Source organism: Dromiciops gliroides, chromosome 3 (assembly GCF_019393635.1).
Source record: "Dromiciops gliroides isolate mDroGli1 chromosome 3, mDroGli1.pri, whole genome shotgun sequence".
Taxonomy (NCBI): Eukaryota; Metazoa; Chordata; class Mammalia; order Microbiotheria; family Microbiotheriidae; genus Dromiciops; species Dromiciops gliroides.
Window position 1 is genome coordinate 593,727,324 of NC_057863.1, and position 21,874 is coordinate 593,749,197.

The 21,874-nt window shown below is 40.9% G+C and overlaps 1 protein-coding gene across 19 annotated transcripts in view; it reads left to right on the plus strand.

The window, feature by feature from the left end:
• The window catches only part of LOC122751408 (microtubule-actin cross-linking factor 1-like), a 287,171-nt gene that overhangs the window by 62,689 nt on the left and 202,608 nt on the right, over positions 1-21,874 (plus strand). For all 19 annotated transcript variants that reach the window (XM_043998438.1, XM_043998450.1, XM_043998446.1 and 16 more), the window contains 11 exons: positions 10,595-10,761; positions 11,623-11,735; positions 11,846-11,952; positions 12,627-12,746; positions 12,879-12,974; positions 16,405-16,532; positions 16,624-16,717; positions 16,861-17,015; positions 18,989-19,265; positions 20,459-20,587; positions 21,053-21,130. In XM_043998438.1, coding sequence (XP_043854373.1) covers positions 10,595-10,761; positions 11,623-11,735; positions 11,846-11,952; positions 12,627-12,746; positions 12,879-12,974; positions 16,405-16,532; positions 16,624-16,717; positions 16,861-17,015; positions 18,989-19,265; positions 20,459-20,587; positions 21,053-21,130 — 1,464 coding nt within the window. The remainder of the gene's footprint in view (positions 1-10,594; positions 10,762-11,622; positions 11,736-11,845; positions 11,953-12,626; positions 12,747-12,878; positions 12,975-16,404; positions 16,533-16,623; positions 16,718-16,860; positions 17,016-18,988; positions 19,266-20,458; positions 20,588-21,052; positions 21,131-21,874) is intronic.

Genomic DNA, 21,874 nt, shown 5'->3' on the forward strand with positions numbered 1-21,874 from the left:
ATGGTTAGGCTGCTCTTCGAGTTCTGGGTCCCATTGTTATGAGGTGAGGGTGAGGAGTAGGGAAGCCGATCCCTTCTTTTCAATAGGATATTAAACTGTGCCCTGTACTGTAAATTTAGTGGCCTATTGGGACATGACAAGCTGAATCTATTTTGGGTTCCCCCTTGGAACTTGGAACCAAGTATGTCTCCCTGGGCAAGCCCATGATTATGGGTAACTACGTGTTGCAAGTGTACTCACTCTGGAAATGATGAAGGTACCTAATGCTGTTCAGGGCCAGGGACTGTTTACTCTCTGCTGGCCTCTTTCTCAGTTTCCCAGCAACCAGAAACTGTCATAGCATGTAAGGTCAATGGGGAGGCTTGACTTTAGTTTCTAGAATCAGCATAGCAGAGGTGAAGGATGTCTAAGGGAATGGAAGCTGTGGAGGAAGCAGGGGCAAGAGGGAAAGAGCTTCTTCCCTATAGTTATTCTTACCTGGAGAAATGTATTCACTGGGACTTAAGCAATCTCTTTCCTGCAGGGGATTATAAATGGCAATTCCTGTTGGTGGTTAAGGTCCATCTTTCTAAGCTCAGCATATTTTCATGCCCTGGGAGTAGGCACAGAGGTCTCAGAAGCAACTTGGTGGTTCAGAGCGGTAAATAGCTAGAAGGGGAAGGGACTGAACAGTGGCTTGGTTGGTTAGATCAGTATTTTCTGGAATTTATGGTGATATATGTGGCTGACATTATCATTCAGTGCATGTCAGCCTCCATGAAAGGAAAGATATAGATAGATAGATATAGATATGTATATGTATATATGTATGTATATATATGTGTATACACACACACATATACTTGAAGAGCTTGAAAAGAAAAGGGACAAAGCTAAGAGGAAGGGCCCTTGGCCATTGATAGCAGGATGCTAGGAAGATTTTGAAGCAGGGTCCACTTAGAGAGTGTCTTGAATTGCTTCTCAGCAAGGACTTGAGGAGCTACATGTATTTCTTAAGCAAAAAGATACTTGTTTGAGCCCTTTTGAGGGAGGCTAGTGAACCTTTAATTGGAGTCCTGTTCTAGTGCCTTCTTTGGTGTTGGTATGGTGTGTAGTGTCAAAGGTTGGAGACTGAAAACAAACAGAGGGGGGAAAAATATTGGAGAAAGCCTGGTCTGTGACTGGCTAATTGGTTCTTTGATGGATTTTAATCTACTTTATAATGTGCTGGATGTTGGGGAGTGTTGAGGGGGATAGAGTGGTGGTGGGTGCATGTGTTCTGGAAGTCAAGGACCAAGAGGGGACTTTTATTTCGGGGTGGAATCTCTGTGAAATAATTGAAGTTTTATTTAGCAGGTGATGTGATCTGTTTTGTTTTGGCAGAGGTAATGTTGACAAAATATTCTTTGATGAGATGAAGCCCAGTGAATGAATTCTTCAAGTGTTTAGGTAATGAAAGGACAGGACATTTGGAGGTTGACTTTGTTGGCTTTTGGGAAGGGATTCTAAATCAGCACTTCTTAAATTTTTTGCACTTACTACCTCTTTTCATCTGAGAAATTTTTATGTGACCCCGGGTATATATAGGTTTATAAAATAGGCATATGTAACCTTCTACTATTGTCAAATGTTTCACAACTCCCACATTCAGTTACATGCACTCATACAGTTTAACAAGCTTTGTACTAGATGACGAGAGCTGGAAAAGGAAGAGAAAAAGCAGTCTGGCAAAGTTTTTACTTTAAAGAACACAGTCAGTGTAGGACTCCTGATGTAAGTTTCATCCCCTGAAATAAAAGAGTCCATCTGACTAGACAGGAACTTTGAGCAAGGGCAGTTTTAGTGTTTTTAGGTCATAAGAGCTCATCACTTAAGTTTTTTGAGTGTGTGAATCCACTTTGTCTGACACATTTGCTTGACAACCAACCCACCTCCCATCTATGCCTTTTTAATTTATTCAACAGCAGTTCACTTACTCATTCATTTAGTAATCCTTTATTAAATAGTTACCATGCACATAACCCTTCTAGGCACTGAGGGAGACATGACACAGTCCTTAACTTCATTGAGCTTATAGTTCTACTAATAGGGGGCAATATCAGACACATCCAAAGATAAATAAAGTACACTTTAGACTATAAAAAGTGACTAAGAAGAGTGTAAATGCTATGGGGTCAGATGAGGGAGAAATTACTTTTCACTAGGGGAAATCAGAGAAGGCTGCAAGGAGGAGATGGCATGCGAGTGAGCTTTGAAGGGATGAGTAGGATGTTAAAGATGGGGGAGGACTTGGAATGAGGATAATCCAGGCATAGAAAGGTCCCGAGGTGTGAAAATGTGTGTGTGTCTGTGTGTTCGTGTGTACTTGAGGGATTAAGTGTAGAATGCTGTCTGACTCCATGATTTCAGAAGCTTGAGATTTAGAGCAAGTTCTTTCTCTTTGGCTCTAGTTTGCTCCTGTGGGAACCCCCAAGTGATCAGCCCCACAGGGCAAATGAAGAGGTTAAAGTTTCTTGAGTTAAAGCCCTTGAGACCCAGGCCCAAAGAGTCTTTATCAGTTTCCAAGACAACCTTCTTCTGAGAGTTGTTGCTTGGGAGGCTGCTTCCTAGGGCTGCTGTGTGGAGCCGTGAAGTCAGGGTCAGTGTGCAGGCTGTCAGAGAGCAGTATGTTCTGACCCTGGAAAATCAAAGTGGTGTTTAAGTGGAGAATCAAGACTGGAGCAGCTGACTGGAGCCAGAATCCCCAGCTGATAAATGGGACAACAATAAGGAAGGACACATTGGTCAGGCAGGGAGCTGCTGTCTGCAGAGAGCAAACCCGGAACCTTACCAAGGGAGCGTGTATTGAATACGCCTGGAGATTAACCTACACAAGAAAGCAGTCACAGAATTCCAGGACTGGCATCTAACCTGTGAATGCCTTGAGTTCACTGAAGCCCCAGTGCTTCTCAGGGCATTTCTATGGAAATTGGAAGTTCAACACTGAGAAAGGAAATTTGCTGTGGGCATTGTGTCCTTCTAGTTTAAAGAATGATTGAAACTTATTCGAATACATGCCTAGGGAGCTGTATGCTCAATAATGGAGACTTATGTGATATGCAGGGTTTAGGGGCACGTTTCCCTTTTGAGGACTTGGCGAATCACATGCTAGAGTTATATTCATGCTAACTGATTCAAGCCTAGCCCCATGCCTGGCAGGACAGAGTTAATGCAGATTATATAGTAGTAGCTGACAGAATGATTTTCAGAATGATAAACCTATCAGTCTTTGGAAAGGGAAGTGAGCAACTGCATACCAATTATGCTTCTGATGCTGGTCCTGCTGGCTGCCTTCCTATACCACTGTCTGGGCTGACTGGAGTCGTGCATCTCTTTTGTCACTGTCATACCCCATCCCATGCTGCTGCCATATTCTTGCCCTTAACCCCATCATTGTGAGCAAAGAAAGTTGATTAAAACCCCCTTTCCTTTGCACCAGGAGTGGGAGAATGTGGCATCTGTCAGCTTCTTTGGGCCCTGATGAATTAACCACTGGTTCTGTGGTGGTGTCTCTGGCTACCCCATGCCCTAGGCTTAATTCTTGACTATAGCAGTCCCAAAGTGAAGGGTGAGCTGCCTCCCTGTCATCATGAGTGGCTAAAAATGATTGGAGGGAGATCAGTTGGTATGTTTTCCAGCACCAGCTACTACTTCAGTTTATGTGTCTACAACTTCAGTTTCCCATCTCTTTAATAACAGCAGTGATAGTACTGACATTTCTATAGTACTTTATTACTAAGAAAGTGATTTCCTCTACTAAAGTTCTACCCTGATGCCTCATAGTGGCATGAGTTAACCCTAAGTTATCAGAGGCTATGTCAGAGGAGTGCAAAGTCTGGTAGATTCTACCAAGCTAGAAACCCCTCTCATAGAGACTCTGTCGTGGTGGTTTTTTTCAATCATTTCAATTGTTGCTGATTCTCTGTGACCTCATTTGGGGTTTTCTTGGTGGAGATACTGGAGTGGTTTGCCATTTCCTTCTCCAGCTCATTTTATAGGTGAGGAAACTGAGGCAAACAGGGTGAAGTGACTTGTCTAGGGTCACACAGCTAGCAAGTGTCTGAGGCTGGAATTGAACTCAGGAAAATGAGTCTTTTTGACTTCCGGCCTGGTGCCACCTAGCTGCCTACATATTTAATGTACAAGAGTCAGTCTGAAGACTGTATGACATTATAGAAGTGTCACACTCTGCAGGAGTGGGAGGAATATGCATCCATGTAGAGAGAGATGCGTGTTCTGGAAGTTGTGGAGTATTTCCTTTCGATAGCCTTATGAAGCTGTGTAAGGGTTACCCCCATTTAGAGAAAGTAAGGGTCAGAACAAGGATATGAATAAAGCAAATTCTGGAACTGGAACTTCAACTCAGACTTCCTCACTGTCTCATGAGTAAGGCATTTATTTGACTTTAACCACAGGAAAGGTTTTGGTTGTTTTTAGTAAACAGATTTGAAGGAAAGCACAATTAACTTATTGAAGGATAGAGGCTTACCAGAGTCTAGCATTTACATTTGGATTTACAACTTTGTTTCAAAAAAGAAAGGTATACTGTTACATTTGCCTCTAAAGGTGATTGGCATTGAGGTTGTGTAGTATAATGGATAAACAACCCATTCCCACCTCTGAGTCAGGATTACTTTGGCTCTAGTACCACCTCTGACAAGTGCAAATCACTTAATCTCTCAGTACCCTCAGGCAACTTGGTAGGACTTGAATTTGCCCATAGTTGTTGATCTTCATTGATATAGGGAATTTCCTTACCTAGGAACTCTATACTAATGAAACCACAGGTCTAAGCAAAATAATTCATGGTGTTGATTATAATACGTAATTAATGTATTATAGAATATAGTTAGTATATAATAGTATGGCATACAATTTATTATAGCATATACATTTAATGAGTACCATTTGTGTGTGTGGGTTTTTGTGTTTTTTGTTTGTTTCGTTTTGTTTTTGGTGAGGCAATGGGGGTTAAACGACTTGCCTAGGGTCACACAACTAGTAAGTGTTAAGTGTCTGAGGCCGGATTTGAACTCTGGTCCTCCTGACTCCAGGGCCGGTGCTCTATCCACCTAGCTGCCCCTAATGAGTACTATTAATAGTCATAAAACAGTATACTAACATTGTAATAATAAGCAGCTAAATGGCACTGTGGATAGAATGCTAGGCCTTAGGAAGATCTAAGTTCAATTCTGGCTTAGAAACTTAACTTACTGGCTGTATGACCTTGGGCAAGTCATTTAACCTGTTTGCCTTGATTTTCCTCAGCTATAAAATAGGGATAATAACACCCACCCCCCAGAGTTCTTGTGAGGATGATACAGGATAATATTTGTAAAGCACTTACCACAGTGCCTGGCACATCATAAGCACAATGTAAATGCTATTATTATGATTATTGTTATTATTAATCTATATTGTAGATGACTGTTGCTAATAGTATAATTGACATGCCACTGATAGAAACTGAGTTCCCTGCACAACTTGTCATTCAGTGCCTTTACTGCCAGTTAATATTTGTCAAACCCAGAGGATTGCTGTAAAGGTGTAAGGTGTGTTTCCTCCAGGAACACCAGCCACTTTTATTCCCAAACTCTGCTGGTGATCAAGAGTCCTTGCCTTGTGAGCACAGTTATTTACACTCAGCATCACTAGATGCCCCTAACCAGGAGAGTGCTCTCTTACCCCCTCTAGGGGACTGTTTTCAAACTTTGTCTTTTAATATTTCCCCTATGATGCAGTAAGGCCAACTAGAAGCTTGGGAAAGAGTAATTGTGCATCTCAGCAAGGATCCCAGCCAACCCTAGTGGTTCCTAGTGTTTGTAGAATAAAATCCAGGCTTTTCACCCTAGTTTTCAACCTGCCTAATCTCAGGTTCCACTGATTCTCAATATAAACTTTACTTTCTAGTGAAACTGGTCTCTTCTCCATCTTCCACCATACATAAACCATACTAATCCTCAGCTCCAAACCTTTTCAATATTTATTGACATCTTTTGTTTACATAATCTTCATTTCCAAATATATTCTTCCCCCCCAAAAAAGAATCATCCCATATAACAGTAAGTAAAAAAGAGAAAAAAGCATTTGAGCAGAACTAACATATCAAGCAAATCTGAGTATACATGTAATATTACTCACCCATAGTTTCCCCCATTTGCAAAGAAAAGTGAGATGCATTTTCTCATCCCTTTTCCAGTGTCAAATTTGGTCATTATAATTACACAGAATCCAGTTTTATTGTTTTTGTTCTTTCCATTTACATTGCTTTAGTCAGTGTGTATACATACATACATATATATATAATATATATATTTGTTTTGATTACTTCATTTCCATTTTCATCAGTTCATGTCTTCTCATACTTCCCTGTACTCTTCATATTAGCATTTTTAAAAAATTTTTTAAATTTTTTTTACAGGGCAATGGGGTTAAGTGATTTGCCCAGGGTCACACAGCTAGTAAGTGTCAAGTGTCTGAGGCCGGACCTGAACTCAGGAACTCCTGAATCCAGGGCTGGTACTCTATCCACTGCGCCACCTAGCCGCCCCCATATTAGCATTTCTTACTGAGCAAGAGCATTCCATCACATCTGTGAACCAGAATCTAATTCCAAACCTTTGTTTCAGGTTCTTTCCCTGGCTTGGAATGCCCTTTCCCTTTGTCTATTCAAACCCCATCTTTTTGAGATTCATCTCAAGTCCTGCTTCCTCTGAAGCTTTCTCTGACCACTATAGCAGACATGAGTCACTTTCTGATCTCTTAAAATCATAGAATATGAAAGAGAGCTTGAAGGACCCTTAGAAACTAGAATGTTAAAATGGAAGGGTGCCTTAGAGCACACAATGTCAAAAAAGGAAGATGCCTTAAAGCATAGATCATGGAATGTAAGAGCTGGAAGGCCCAAAGAGAGATTCTTAACTTGCCAATAGGCAGGTAGCGTGTATCAGAACTATTTCTGCAGCACACATAGTATTTATCATTCTTTTGGACTATTAATTGGATATCGTCCTGTGTTACTACTTAACTATTTTGTCTTGGCTCCTCAGTATATTAGAGGAAAAGAATAGTGCCGTGTATTTTTTTTTTGTATCTGCCTTAGTGCCCAGCACAGTGCTGTACATATAATAAATACTCAAAAAGGTATTTGCTTAGTGAATGAATAAACCATTAGAAAAGCATCAAGGGTCTGAAAATTAATAATAAGAGAGCCTTGGAAAGTGTGGATCAGGAGAGGGTCAAAATAGAGACGCTTTGGCCTTCGATTAAAGGGAAAATCCTTAGAGAGGCTTTCTTCCCAATCTAAACAGCTGCATTGTTAAAAACCAATCAACTCTCCGGAACTGATGCTGAATTTCTGGTTGATTTTAGAGATTAATTTAGAAGCTTCTGCTCAGCCCAAGTAGCACACTGTGCTGTGTGTGTGTGTGTGTGTGTGTGTGTGTGTGTGTGTGTATTATATGAGGAGGTGGATAGGAGCCAAATGGAATTATTCAGGTTTGTAACAACAAGGCTGTTTCTCTAATTCCCATGACAATCCAAGTGACTGCCCCAGCACAGGATGAGTGTTCTTTGTGAGGAAGCAGAACAGTTGTATTTAGCATCCCTGGCAAAGGTGTTCTTTGGGTAGGAATATTCAAAGAGTAGAAGTGCTATGATTTACTCTCAGTAGGGAGATACCACCAGAAAGGTAGGCTCTGGTTTGTTCAGACTTAAAACCATCCATCTACCTGGAATTTGTTATTGTTATAGAAATCAGTAAAATACAGAAGCTCCATATTATTTCCTTAGGACCCATCCCCTCTTCACCTCTGTCCTGTTTTCAGCTACACAACCACATTCTACCTTCACATCTATGCTAAGTGACAAAAATTGAAAAGCTCTAGGATGTGTCAGTAGAGGGAGATGTTTAGTCACTAAAATGTGGAGATAGGAAAACTGTCCGCCCTCTTGCTAGGAATGCTATAAATATATCCAAGAGACAGATGTTCTGTTCATATCAGAGCCCATACATTCCCTGTATAGGATACCTAGAAAGAAAATGGTTGGCCAGATTCATTATCATAGAAAGGAGTTGAAATTTTATTTGCTTGAGAGGATTGCCGCCTAGTGAAATACATTGTTGAATGGGACATGGGTGGACTTTTCCAGAGAGTGAAAGGAACATTGTATGTGAAGCCTAGAGAACTGGGTTTGGGTACTACTTCCAGTTTCCTTGGTGTCTGTGACCTTAGGCAAGTTCACCTCCCATCTCTGAGCCTCAGTTTCCTCATCCATAAAATAAAGATAATAATCACTTTCTGCCGGCTCCGTCATATTCCAGTGAGTTGCCAAAATGACGAACACAAAAGGAAAAAGGAGAGGAACACGTTACGTGTTTTCTAGGCCCTTTAGAAAACATGGTGTTGTCTCTTTGGCTACGTATATGCAAATATACAAGAAAGGTGATATTGTAGATATCAAGGGTATGGGCACAGTTCAGCAAATGTTACCATGGCAAGACTGGATGGGTCTATAATGTTACTCAACATGCTGCAGGCATTGTTGTAAACAAACAGGTTAAGGGCAAGATTCTAGCCAAGAGAATTAACATGCGTATTGAGCATATTAAGCATTCTAAGAGCAGAGATAGCTTCCTGAAGAGGGTAAAAGAAAATGACCAGAAGAAGAAGGAAGCCAAAGAAAAAGGCACCTGAGTTCCCTTCCCTTCCCTTCCCTTCCCTTCCCTTCCCTTCCCTTCCCTTCCCTTCCCTTCCCTTCCCTTCCCTTCCCTTCCCTTCCCTTCCCTTCCCTTCCCTTCCCCTTCCCCTTCCCCTTCCCCTTCCCCTTCCCCTTCCCCTTCCCCTTCCCCTTCCCCTTCCCCTTCCCCTTCCCCTTCCCCTTCCCCTTCCCCTTCCCCTTCCCCTTCCCCTTCCCCTTCCCCTTCCCCTTCCCCTTCCCCTTCCCCTTCCCCTTCCCCTTCCCCTTCCCCTTCCCCTTCCCCTTCCCCTTCCCCTTCCCCTTCCCCTTCCCCTTCCCCTTCCCCTTCCCCTTCCCCTTCCCCTTCCCCTTCCCCTTCCCCTTCCCCTTCCCCTTCCCCTTCCCCTTCCCCTTCCCCTTCCCCTTCCCCTTCCCCTTCCCCTTCCCCTTCCCCTTTCCCTTCCTGAAATATCAGCCTGCTCCACCCAGAGAAGCACGCTTTGTGAGGACCAATGACAAAGAACCTGAGCTGTTGGAACCAATCCCCTACGAATTCATGGCATAAATGACTAAAAAACATAATAAAAAGATTCTTGGATTAAAAAAAAGATAATAATCATTGTACTACATATCTCAAGAGTTATTGTGGGGAAAGCACTTTGTAAACAGTCAACACCAATCTAGCAATAAACTAAGTCTGGGAATAACAATTGATTTGTAGCTAGTCTATAACTTAGTCTTAGAGGGTTGTTAAATGACTTAACCATGGTTACCTAGATATCAAGTGTCAGAAGCAGGATTTGAACGCAGGTCTTCCCAACTCCAAGCCGAGCAAGCATTATAAAAATGAAAGTTTTTCATATTGTGCATAAAACCAAGTGATTATTAATCAAATAATCAAAAGTCTTTATTAATCCATGCTAGATAAATTAGAGTAGTGATATACATCAAACTCAAATAGAAAAGGATCTCTGTAGGACATATTGACTTACAAAACCGTAAATAACATTATCTATGTTATTGTAATTTTTTTTAACTAAACATTTTCCAGTTACATTTTGGTCTGATCTGGCTGCACTGGGGTGGAGGTGGGGCAGAATTGTGGGGTACATGATACCTCTGGTGTAGGAGTTACAGAAGAGTCATAGAAGTGGAAGGGTCCATAAAGGCCTCTAGTCCATCTTCCTACCCCATGCAGGACTGCCTTCCACATTCTTCCTGATAAGTTTGTCTAGTCTTTTGTTGATCTCCACCATCAGTTAGGCTCACTATCGAGGCAGCCTATTCTGTTATTAGGCAACTCCTGGCTGTTTATGATGATCCCTCTCTTCTAGGGACTTAGAAATATAGTTGGGAAAAGAGAACTAGCAAACATGAAATGACAGTGAATGATATAAAACAAGATCTAATTAATAGATAAATTGTGTGGCACAATCGAAGGAATTCAGAGGAGAGAGATCATTGAGAGAGATTGTATGTATTCAAAAAAGCCTTTTCTTTTTCTACAGTGACTGCAGTGCTAGAATTTTTGTCTGAAATCCTAGCAATCCTCTTAGCCACAGATTCCCTTTCTTCTCCTTTCCCACCATAGCCCTCCTTCCACATCCCAAACCCTCCTTTCTATATAGCCTATTATCTTTTCCCTTTTCCTTTCCCTTTTTTCTCTTTTCTCATTCAGCATCCTCTTTCTACTTCATTTCCTTCCCACATCTACTTCTTCCTTTCTCCTCCTCTCTGCTCTCCCCTTCTTCCCCTCTCCTCCTTTTTCATTTTCCCTTCTTCCCTCCTTTCTTCCTTACTGCCCCCCCCCCCACCATGGTATAGCTAAAAGAGCCTTTAAGAGGACTTCTTATTCCTATTTAAGGAAAATGTCATTCTGTATTCTGTTTTTGGGCAGATCTCTGACATCTACATCAGTGGTGAGTCAGGAGACATGTCAGCAAAGGAAAAGCTGCTATTGTGGACCCAGAAGGTGACAGCTGGTTACACAGGAATCAAATGCACTAACTTTTCCTCATGCTGGAGTGATGGAAAGATGTTCAATGCACTTATTCACCGATACAGGTATGTGAGCAGGAATACCATATTGGGATCCAGATGGTCTCTTTCTTTCTCTTCCTTGCTGTTATTTTATGTATAAAACTTGTAAGTTTAGAACTAGAAGGGAATCTAGGGATAGATCGTCTAGTGCTATTTTACACCCATTGCAGTGATCCATTCTGTGGCATTCTTGATGGTCTCTTCTTGAACATGACAAGGTAACACACCACCTTTGAGGCAGCTCATGCCTCCTGTTGGACGCTTCTCTGATTGTTGATTCCTTCCTTTGTAAACTGAGAAACATCAGATAAAGAGTACTGTATTTGGAGTCGGTAGACCATGTTTAAATCCCAGCTTTGTTCCTTTCTAAGCTGTCCAACATTGAACAAGTCCCTTCACTTCTGAGAAACTGTTCTTGGCTGTAAAAGGAGAGAGTTGGATTAGAGTATCTCTTTAAGTCCCTTTCATCTTTAAATCCTTTAACCCGAACTCTGTCTGCTGCACCTGGCCTACACCAGGAAACAGGGCTCTGGTATACCCTTGAACAGGGGAACTATTGAACATAATTCTCCCAGGTGCCATAAACAGGTGCATATCATCACACTGTGCTAGTTCTGGTGCTTTTCCCTGCTTTCTTAAGGCCAAAGCCATAAGATCTACTATCATACACCTTTAGCATCATGGTAATGTTTTCTCCCAATGTAGAATTATAAATGGGATCAGCACCTTTCCAGACTCCTGTCTCTTCCTTTTGACCTCTCCCTTCACTCCCCAACTCCTTATCCCCCAGTTGTTTAGCCCTTTAAGTGTTTAGAAAGTTTCCTCTGCTGGTTAGAAACTTTGCATGGAACATCTTCCAGTGTTTGCTTTGGTGACTTTTTACAGGCCAGACTTGGTAGATATGGAGAGGGTACAGATCCAGAGCAATCGAGAGAATTTGGAACAGGCCTTTGAAGTGGCAGAAAGACTTGGGGTCACCCGGTTATTGGATGCAGAAGGTGAGAGATGACAGAATCTGGTTCAAGTTTAGGATACATGGCCTGCATTTCCTTAGCAGGTGACTGATTCTCCATCCTGGCTTAAGAGTCTTGTTTCCCCTTTCCTTTAGATGTCGATGTACCCTCCCCAGATGAGAAGTCTGTAATCACTTATGTGTCTTCAATTTATGATGCCTTCCCCAAAGTCCCGGAGGGAGGTGAAGGAATTAGTGCTACGGTAAGAATGAATTTGCTTGAGACCTTTTCTAGCTAGAAGACACTTGGAGTGAATGAAGCAATAGAGCAACATTTTGTGAGCAGACATTTTTATGGGGGGTGCTTTTACGTTGCACCTTGAGTTTGACTGCCAAGTAGCTCATGAGGTAACCTCTTCTTTGGATGTGTTCTATGAGGAGAGGCTTCATGTTGTAGATTTGAAAGATTAATACCATCCATCATCTTCAACCTCATCTATTGGCATTGTTAGAGGCATAGTTTGTATTGCAGCATCCTGTCCATGATGGGCAGTGCTAAGAACCTAGAACATTTCTCCCCACCCATTTCCCTGGTATTTGTTAGCTCTGGCTTGAACTGTGATTTTTCTGTTTCAAGTGCCTATTTGCTTAGACATGCCTTGGGCTTTTTGTGATCATGGGATCTAAATTTGGAAGATCATCTGTTTTATGGTCCTGGGCAGCTGAGTCACATTCAGGGGTACCTGGGCCACCACTTACAGATTCCAGTTGTGAACCTCTGAAAGCGAACAGTTGGTGCCACCATGGATTCACTGAATTCAGAGAATAAACAACATTATCTTGTGGCAGAGAGCGGGGTGTTACTGAGAGACTTTTCTCAGGAGTTTTTGGAGTACTGCTATTAATAAGGTACCTGGTGATTGTTCCCTGTCAATAGGAGGTGGATTCTAGGTGGCAAGAGTACCAGAACCGTGTAGATTCCCTCATTCCCTGGATCAAACAACACACTATGTTGATGTCGGACAAATCATTTCCCCAAAACCCTGTTGAGTTAAAGGTAACACTTGGGACTGGGATGGCATTTTTGCAAAGCAGTTTTAGTGAATTAAGTCTGAGTGGGATAACTGCTGACCCCAGGGTAAGCTGAAGCAAAAGATTAGGTCTGAAATTATTTTGTGTCCTATTTCAGGCACTTTATAACCAGTACATACACTTTAAAGAAACTGAAATTCTGGCCAAGGAGAGAGAAAAAGGAAGAATTGAGGAATTGTACAAATTATTAGAGGTAAGGAAGCTTACTCCTCTGCTGAGGTCTATGCCTCTTTTCTAGCCAGGTTTTTCTATCTTCCCTTTCCAACATAGCATTTATTTATCTAATGCTATTTGCCCTCAGAGAGCAGACCTGGCTCAGAATTGTTCTCAAGACCTCTGTGAAAAGGGGCAATTTTAGCTCTGTGGCTTTATTTTAGATGGGATTCACAAATGGACTTTTTTTTGTTTGTTTTTTGCGGAGCAATGAGGGTTAAGTGACTTGCCCAGGTTCACACAGCTAGTAAATGTCAAGTGTCAAAGCCAGATTTGAACTCAGGTCCTCCTGAATCCAGGGCTGGTGCTTTATCCACTGCACCACCTAGCTGCCCCTACAAATGGACTTTTAATCAATCAATAAATCAATAGTAATTTATCAAGTACTTACTGTGTGCTAGGCATATGCCAAACTCTGGAGATATAAAGAAAACACAAAAACAGTTCCAACCCTCAAGAAGCTTACATTCTAATGAGAAAAGCTATCTATCTTGGGATATATAGATATAGCTATACCTTTAATATCTATATATTCTGGGAGGGAGGGAGGGAGGGAGAGAGAGAGAGAGAGAGAGAGAGAGAGAGAGAGAGAGAGAGAGAGAGAATGAATGCTATATCTATATAGATGACTGTGCTAGGTGGCAGAGAGTGCTGGGTCTGGAGTCAGGAAACCCAAGTTCAAATCTGAACTGGGTTTAGACATTTATTAGCTATGGGACCCTGGGCAAGTCACTTAACTGTGTTGGCCTCAGTTTCCTAATCTGTAAACTGAATTGGAGGAGGAAATGGCAAACTACTGCTGTATCTTTGCCAAGAAAACTCCAAATGGGGTCATAAAGAGTTGAACAGAAATGAAAAGACTGAACATCTATATCTCTGGATATGATATATAGATATATCTATGTGAAAAATGCTACATACTATACTCTATAATAGAGGTCTATATAAATAGTATCTTTCATTAGAATGTAAGTTTCTTGAGGAAAGGAACTGTTTTTGTATTTTCATTGTATTTCCAGGGTTTAGTACATGTCTGGTATACAGTAAGTACTTAATATTGATTGATTAAAAGTCTATTTGCAAGTCCAACTAGAGATAAAGCCACAGGGCTGAAATCCCCCTTCAATCATCCTTTTTCACAGAGGTCTTCAGAACAATTATGAGTTAGTTCAGCTTGGAACCTAACTGTATATGTCTCAGAATAATCAAGATGAATACAGTCTAAGTGGATGGAAGGTAACTTTATAGGGGATAGCACTGGTAGCTGAGAAGGGACCAAAAAAGCCTCCTGGATAAAGTGGTACTCGAGTAGAGTCTTAAAGGAATCTGGGGATTCCAAGAGTCAGAGGGCTAGAGGGAGAATAAGGCATTGTGTAGAGCCGGAGAAACAAGATGGAGCGCCATGTGCAAGAAGCAACAAATAGGTCAGTGTGGCTGGATCATAGTGTGTGTGGAGGGGAGTGGAATGTAAGTAGATTAGACAGGTAGGAAGGGGCCAGCTGGTGAAGAGCTTTAAATGCCAAACAAAGGACTTTATTTCATCATGGGGATATTAGAGATCCCCTAGAGTTTATTGAGAGGGAGGGGGAGGGAAAAGAAAGAAGTGAAATGGTCACATCTGTGCTTTAGGAAAACCACTTTGGCAGGTGAGTGGAGGATGGATTAAAGTACGTAGAGACTTAAGTAGAGACACCAATTGGAAGGCTATTGCATTGGTCTAGGCAAGAGATGATGAAGGCCTAAGTTAGAATGGAGTATAAGTGGAGAAAAGGCGTTGCAGAAAAAAAAAGAAAGATGTTGCAGAGAAAGGAATTATGATATTGGGTCATTGATTGGATTGGGGGAGGGGTGAGTAGAGAGGAATGAAGGATTATACAAAATTTTTGAACTTGGGGGACAGGAATAAAGATGTTCCAAGTCTTGAGGCTTAGGGATATGGGAGTCTCTGCCCTTCAGAGAGAGTTAATCCTTTCCCTAGATGTGGAATAAAGGGGCTTTCATTGACATTTTAGAACCTAAAGATTTTGAAAATTGGAATAGGGATTCATAAGCATGTATACATGGACAGAATCTTACAGATAATCTGCTGCACCATTTCTCTTTTATAGAGAAGGATTTATAAAGAGAAGGTTTATAAAGTGCCAGAGTCCACACAAGTGATAAATTGCAAAACCAGTATTTGATTTTTTTTGTTTACTTTTTTCCATAAAAGTATTTTACTATTTTCCAGTTACATGTAGAAATAGTCTGCAACAATTGTTTCTATAAGATTTCTAGTCTCAATCTTTTCTCCCTCCCCCCCCCCCCAAGACAGCAAGCAATCTGATTACAGGCTATATATGTACAATCACACCAAACATATTTCTGCATTAGTCATGCTGTGCAAGAAGAATCAGAGCAAAAAGGAAAAACCTCAAAAAAGAAAAAAAATAGGATAGTATGGTTCAATCTGGATCTAGATTCCATAGTTTTGTTTTGTTTTTTTCCTGGATTTGGAGAGCATTTTCCATCATGAGTCCCATGGAACTATTTTGGACCATTGCATTGCTGAGAAGAGTGAAGTCTATCACAGTTGATCAACACACAATGTTGTTGATACTGTGTACAATGTTCTCCTGGTTCTGCTCATCTCACTCAGCATCAGCAAAACCAGTATTTGAACCCAGGACTTCTAACTACAAATTCAGTGGCCTTTCCACTCTAGTAGGCTATTCAGCATGCTACCTTTAGAAAATGAGGTGTGAAGAAGCAGACAAGAATATGAAAAGAATTTTATCTCTGATAGATTACATTCGTCCCTAGTTTTAGAAGAAATGTACTCTTCAATATTACATCTTAAAGCTGACTGAAATAAGGTGAATTCTTGACTGCATGTGTGGTTTTAGCATCATCTGTTCAGAGTTGCCAGAAATGTAGAATGAATGGGCTAAGGCAGGAAAAAATGAAATCCCTGAATCACTGGAATGACCCATTTTTTTTTACCTCTTGAAGCTGAAAGCAGGAGATGCTGCAATGGGCACTGCATGTGTAGCTAAGAGAGGTCTTCCTGTGCTGTCACATGGGAGCTGCAAGACAGTGAAGCCGAGTGAATAAAGTACTGTCCTTGGGGTCAGAGGGATCAGGATTGGAATTCTGTCTTGTACATTTATTAGCTTGGTGGTCTTGGTCAAGTCACTTAACTAATCTCTCTGACCCTCAGTTTTCTGTTCTATAAAATGGGGGCAACATTTTCCTTTTGTGCCTACCTCATTGTGTTATAACAGCTTCCCTGTGATATAATAGATGTTAAATTACAGAAGACATATAGGAATATATGTTAACATACATAAGCAATTTTCAAACCTTAAGGTATTTATATAAATGTGAATTTTTCTTATTATTCTTATATTCTTCACTGGCTTTGTTTCTAGGTATGGATTGAATTTGGTCGAATTAAGCTGCCTCAAGGCTATCATCCCAATGATGTGGAAGAAGAGTGGGGAAAGCTAATCATTGAGATGCTAGAGCGAGAGAAGTTACTGCGGCCAGCTGTAGAAAGGTTGGTTCTGTACCCAAAAGTGATCTGATATTTTTCTTCTAGGTAGCCTGGGTCATAGAGATGAAATCAATATATTTATATCTTATTTTAGGCTGGAATTGCTGCTACAAATTGCCAACAAAATCCAAAATGGTGCTTTGAGCTGTGAAGAAAAACTGACACTTGCAAAGAACACGCTACAGGCAGTGAGTTTTTTACCAGTGTCCCACTTCTGTCTCCCTCTGCTGTCTTCTCTGGTGTCTCCTGCTTTCAGCTTTAAGAGGTAAAAAATGGGTCATTCTAGCGATCCAGAGTGACTGTTATGGATTCTTCTTCCTTTCTGCCTTAGGATGCTGCTCACCTGGAATCAGGGCAGCCAGTGCAGTATGAGTCAGACGTCATCATGTACCTCCAAGAGTGTGAAGGACTCATTAGGCAACTGCAGGTGGACCTCCAGATCCTCCGAGATGAGAACTACTATCAGCTGGAAGAGCTGGCTTTTAGGTGAGAAATGAAAATTCAACTGGGCAAACACTATATGCTAGATCTTGGGATTATAAAGACAAAAATTAAATAATCCATTTAAGAAGCTGAAGAGAATCAACATGAGTGTAGATAAATAAATGTAAGGGAGGTAAAACATAGATAAGGAATAATTGGCAGGGAAAAGGAGCACTAATAACTGGGAAAGTTGGGGAAGTGGCAATTGAGCCAAGCTTGAAAGGGCATCTGGAATCTCACAAGACAAAGGTGGAGAAGGAGAGCAGTCACGACATTGGGGACAGCTTTGGCAAAGGCACAGAGAGGAAGATGGAAAGCCAGGGATGGGGAACAGTCAGTAGGTTAGTTTGACTGAAATGATAGCAATCACAGAGAGTCAGTCCGGAAAGCTAGTTTGGAGACAGACTGTCATGGGCCTTAAATACCAAATAGAGGAGTTTATATTTATCCTAGAGGCATTAGTGACTCACTGAGGCAAGGAGCAAAGAACTGATATGGTCAGACTCGTGCTCCCAGAATATCATTTTGTAAGGCTAGATACGAGGCTCTTGGGATTGAATGCATAGAAATAATAATTGATTCCATGGAAACTGATAAGATCCCCAAGGAAAAGAAGATTGAGAAAGGAGATAAAAGGACCCAGGACAGAACCCTGAGTATGTGTGTGTGTAAATAAAACACGTTGAGCAGCAGAAATTTGCCCAAGAATCCTGAAATGAGACAAACCTTTGGGTTTCTCCTTTCAGTTTTGGAGTGAGGTAAAGAAATTTTTTTTTTCTTCTAAAAAACCAAAATAAAACATTAAGCAGCAGCAGTTGCTTGGGATATATGTGTATATGTATGTGTGTGCATCTATATACATATGTGTGTATATATGAACACGCACATATATAAATATATATACATGCACATGCATATCTATTTGTATAGTAGAGGTACAAGATAGGCATGGAGGTGGGGGACCTCAGTGAACAGGAATCTCTGCTCATCCTATAAGATCAAGGGTCTGTCTTGGCATAGTCCACGATTTAGGACTTAAAGGGATATTAGAGATCATTTATTCCAAACTCCTTTTTTTACTCCTGGAGAAACAAGACCCAAGGTGAAGGGCCTTGCTCAGGATCACCCATTGAACTATTAGTAGAGTTCAGGACTAGAACTTTGTTGTCACCATTTCCATAGATAGTCTTGTTGATTTGATTCCCTTTCAGCATGTTTTTGGTTTATGCTGTCAAGTCAACTCTAAACTAAATTATTATTGATATCACCACCTTACAATTTTATAGCTCTTTTCCAAAATACTTTCATTTTTACAATTACCATAATTCTATGAAAATGTATTAAATGCCTGTAGTATACAAGGCTTTTGTCAGACCATAGAAATGCAAAATTCCTGCCACCAGGGAGTTTACCATTTAGTTGATGGTTAGCACAGTGGCTAGAGTCCTGGTTCTGGAGTCAGAAAGACTCATCTTCCTGAGTTCCAGTCCATTCTCAGATGCTTACTAGCTGTGTAACCCTGCGCAAGTCACTTCACCCTGTTTTCCCCAGTTCCTCATCTATAAAATAAACTGGAGAAGGAAATGGCAAAGTACTGCAGTATTTCTACCAAGAAAAATACGATTGAGGGGCAGCTAGGTGGCGCAGTGGATAAAGCACCGGCCCTGGATTCAGGAGTACCTGAGTTCCAATCTGGCCTCAGACACTTGACACTTACTAGCTGTGTGACCCTGGGCAAGTCACTTAACCCCCATTGCCCCGCCAAAAAAAAAAAAAAAAAGAAGAAGAAAAGAAAAATACGATTGAAGAATGACAACAACAAATGATCTTTTTATTCTTATAATATCCCAGTAAGATGAATAGGGCAGAGATTACTAGGAAAAAGCAAAGTTATGTTGAAAAATTCATTTTTATTCTTTTTTAACTTAGTTAACCATTAACCTCTTTTTTCATTTATTCATGCTCTTTCACTCCAGGATTATGCGTCTCCAGGATGAGCTGGTCACCTTACGGCTAGAGTGCACAAATCTTTACCGGAAAGGACATTTTAATACACTTGAATTTGTTCAGCCCTCTACTTTAACCACTACCCACCTGAAGGCAGACCCTTTGACTAAGGGCACACATCTTCCTTCTACCTCTTGGTTCCGAAAACCCATGACTCGTGCTGAACTGGTGTCTATCTCTTCCTCTGAAGATGAAGGGAGTCTCCGATTTGTTTATGAACTGCTCTCCTGGGTAGAAGAGATGCAGGTAGGTGTATGCAGCGCATAGCAGTGAGTTAGATTAGTCGCTAGTAAAGTTCAGCAATTCCTCTGAGGTCATTAGATCTGTGACTATTGTGGGTATTCTGAAATGCTTCTTTATTGCTGGGAGCCAGTTATTGCCTGGGAAGTATTTTCTTTCCTTCCCCATTCCAGCTTTTTAAAGTCAATCTTTGATGAATAGCGTACTTACATTAACTTATAGCTGCTCCCCAGTACAGGTCAGTGTAGGTTTGGGGAGTTTCCTGTGCCCCAAACGGACATCTTTGGAGGAAGGTACATTGTCTGAATCAATTCACTTCTTTCTTTTTTCCCCAAGAGATGCCTAATTCACTTCTTTCAGATTTTTTTATTGAGAGTCAGGACTGGTTCATGAGTTTCATTGTTGGGTTTAACATATCATTTGAATGTTTTGAAGTTGCCTCCCTGACCCTGGTTCTGTGTCTTCACTGAGCACTCTCACCCACCCCCCAATGAAGGACACGTGCCAATATGTCAGCATCTCCAATGATAAGACATTTCTATCCAAGATTGTTTCTCTGTTGGATCCTTGATGCTCTGGGGGAGGTGGGGGTCATTGTAAATGTTCTCTTTATTGCTCTTCCTATTTTTACACTGGTACTATGGGTTGTACATCACAGAGCAGGACCCAATAAAAGGAAATGTCCAGAATGAAATTCTAGGCAGTTGAAGCTGAGTCAAGAGCCACTTCCTAGGCTGTGCATTCAGAACCTGATCTCATGTTGCCACAACCAAATAGGCAGGTGTAGGAGTTGGGTCTCCAAATTAGGAACCATTCTAGGTAGAGGTAAGGGCTTCAGCTATATGGTCTAGGTGTCCCCCAGTGCCTTCATGCATTTATCAGCATCCTTATTCCACAGTGCCCAATCTGTGTTTACTAACTGACTTATCTTTAAAACAAACGAAAACAAAAATTCCTTATTTAATAAATGTTTCATTGATGTTCTTTTTTTAGAAAGGTCACATCCCATTCCCCCCTAAAAAATCTTCTTTCATAACAAAAAAGTACACATTTAAGCAAAACATTTTATGCATTAGCCATATTTGACTGTGTATACCTGTTCTGAACCTCTCCTCCATTCGTGTACCTCTTTACTGAGAGGAAGGAGGCATACTCCTAGTCCCTTGAAATTACAATTGGTGGTTCGTTTGCTTTTCCAGATGAAATTGGAGCGAGCTGAATGGGGCAATGACCTACCCAGTGTGGAGCTGCAGCTTGAGACTCAGCAGCATATCCATACCAGTGTAGAAGAACTGGGCTCCAGTGTCAAAGAAGCTAGGATGTACGAGGTAAGCAACATCCTTAGTATACACTAGGACAGAGAGACAAAAGGATATTTGTACCTAGGGGAGACAGTTCACAGCATGCAGACTTTTGAGGAGATGATGCAGTAAGACAATTGGTATTGAGAAGCACTGTGTATGGGGTTCTCTTGAAACCTTTCCAGTTTTGTTCTATGAGATGGAGATCTATTTATACTTTACTGAATCATTGCCTAATTAATGATGGTTTCATGTTGTAGATATGGATTACATATTATGTTGAGTCCTGTCATCTCACATTGACCAGTGCTACTTTGAATGAACCTACTCTAAGTGCCCTTACTGGTTTTGTCCCCGAATGAATGAATTGATCACCATTTAGATTCTTAAGGATTTTGCATGGGAATTTCAGAGAGCAATCTTAGAATCGTCATATCTCAGGAAACTAAATCCATTTTCTAAAATGTTTTTGTTTCTTTTCATTCTCATTAGGGGAAAATGTCCCAGAATTTTCGTGCCAGCTATACTGAAACACTTGGGAAGTTGGAGACGCAGTATTGTAAGTTGATGGTGAGTAGTGACTGGATCTTTCTTGTGCTGTTGACAGGAATGTTCTATTGACATCTGGGTTCTATGATTGACTGAGAAAGCTGAAGGTGTGGACCATTATGTTCACTTGCACATACAGATACATGATTTTAGAGCTGGGGTGGACATTTGAGACTATCCAGCCATTTTATAGATGCAAATACTGAGATCATGATAAAGTGACTTGCCTAATATCACACAGCCAATAAATGTCAGAGCTGGGATTCCTAGACTCTTAGGGATTATGGATAAATATTAATTTAGCACAGGGCCAAGAAAAGATCTTTGGGCCAGTCCACAAATGACCTCTTCTCAAAACTGAGATTGATCCATTAATGACTATTTTTTGGGTCCAGTCATTCAACCCATTCTGAATTCTCATAATATATTATCTTATACACGTCTTTCTATCGTGTTCTTTAAAATGGCATGAGAGACTTTTATCAGATTCTTTGCCTGAATTAATAAAAAAGCATTTATTGAAAACTCATGTTGTGCCTAGAATTCTGCTAAGTCCTAGAGATACAAATAAAACAAACAAAAAAACAACAAAGACAGCCTTTGCCCTGACAAATGGGGAATATGATACACTTAGTATACATTTAGTATATATAATATATAATACACTTAGTGATAGTCTGGGAGGGAAATGTAGATCCAGAAAGATACAGGGTTGGTGAATGAGACCACTGGGAAGTCATCTGATATAATCCTTGTAGGATCTGT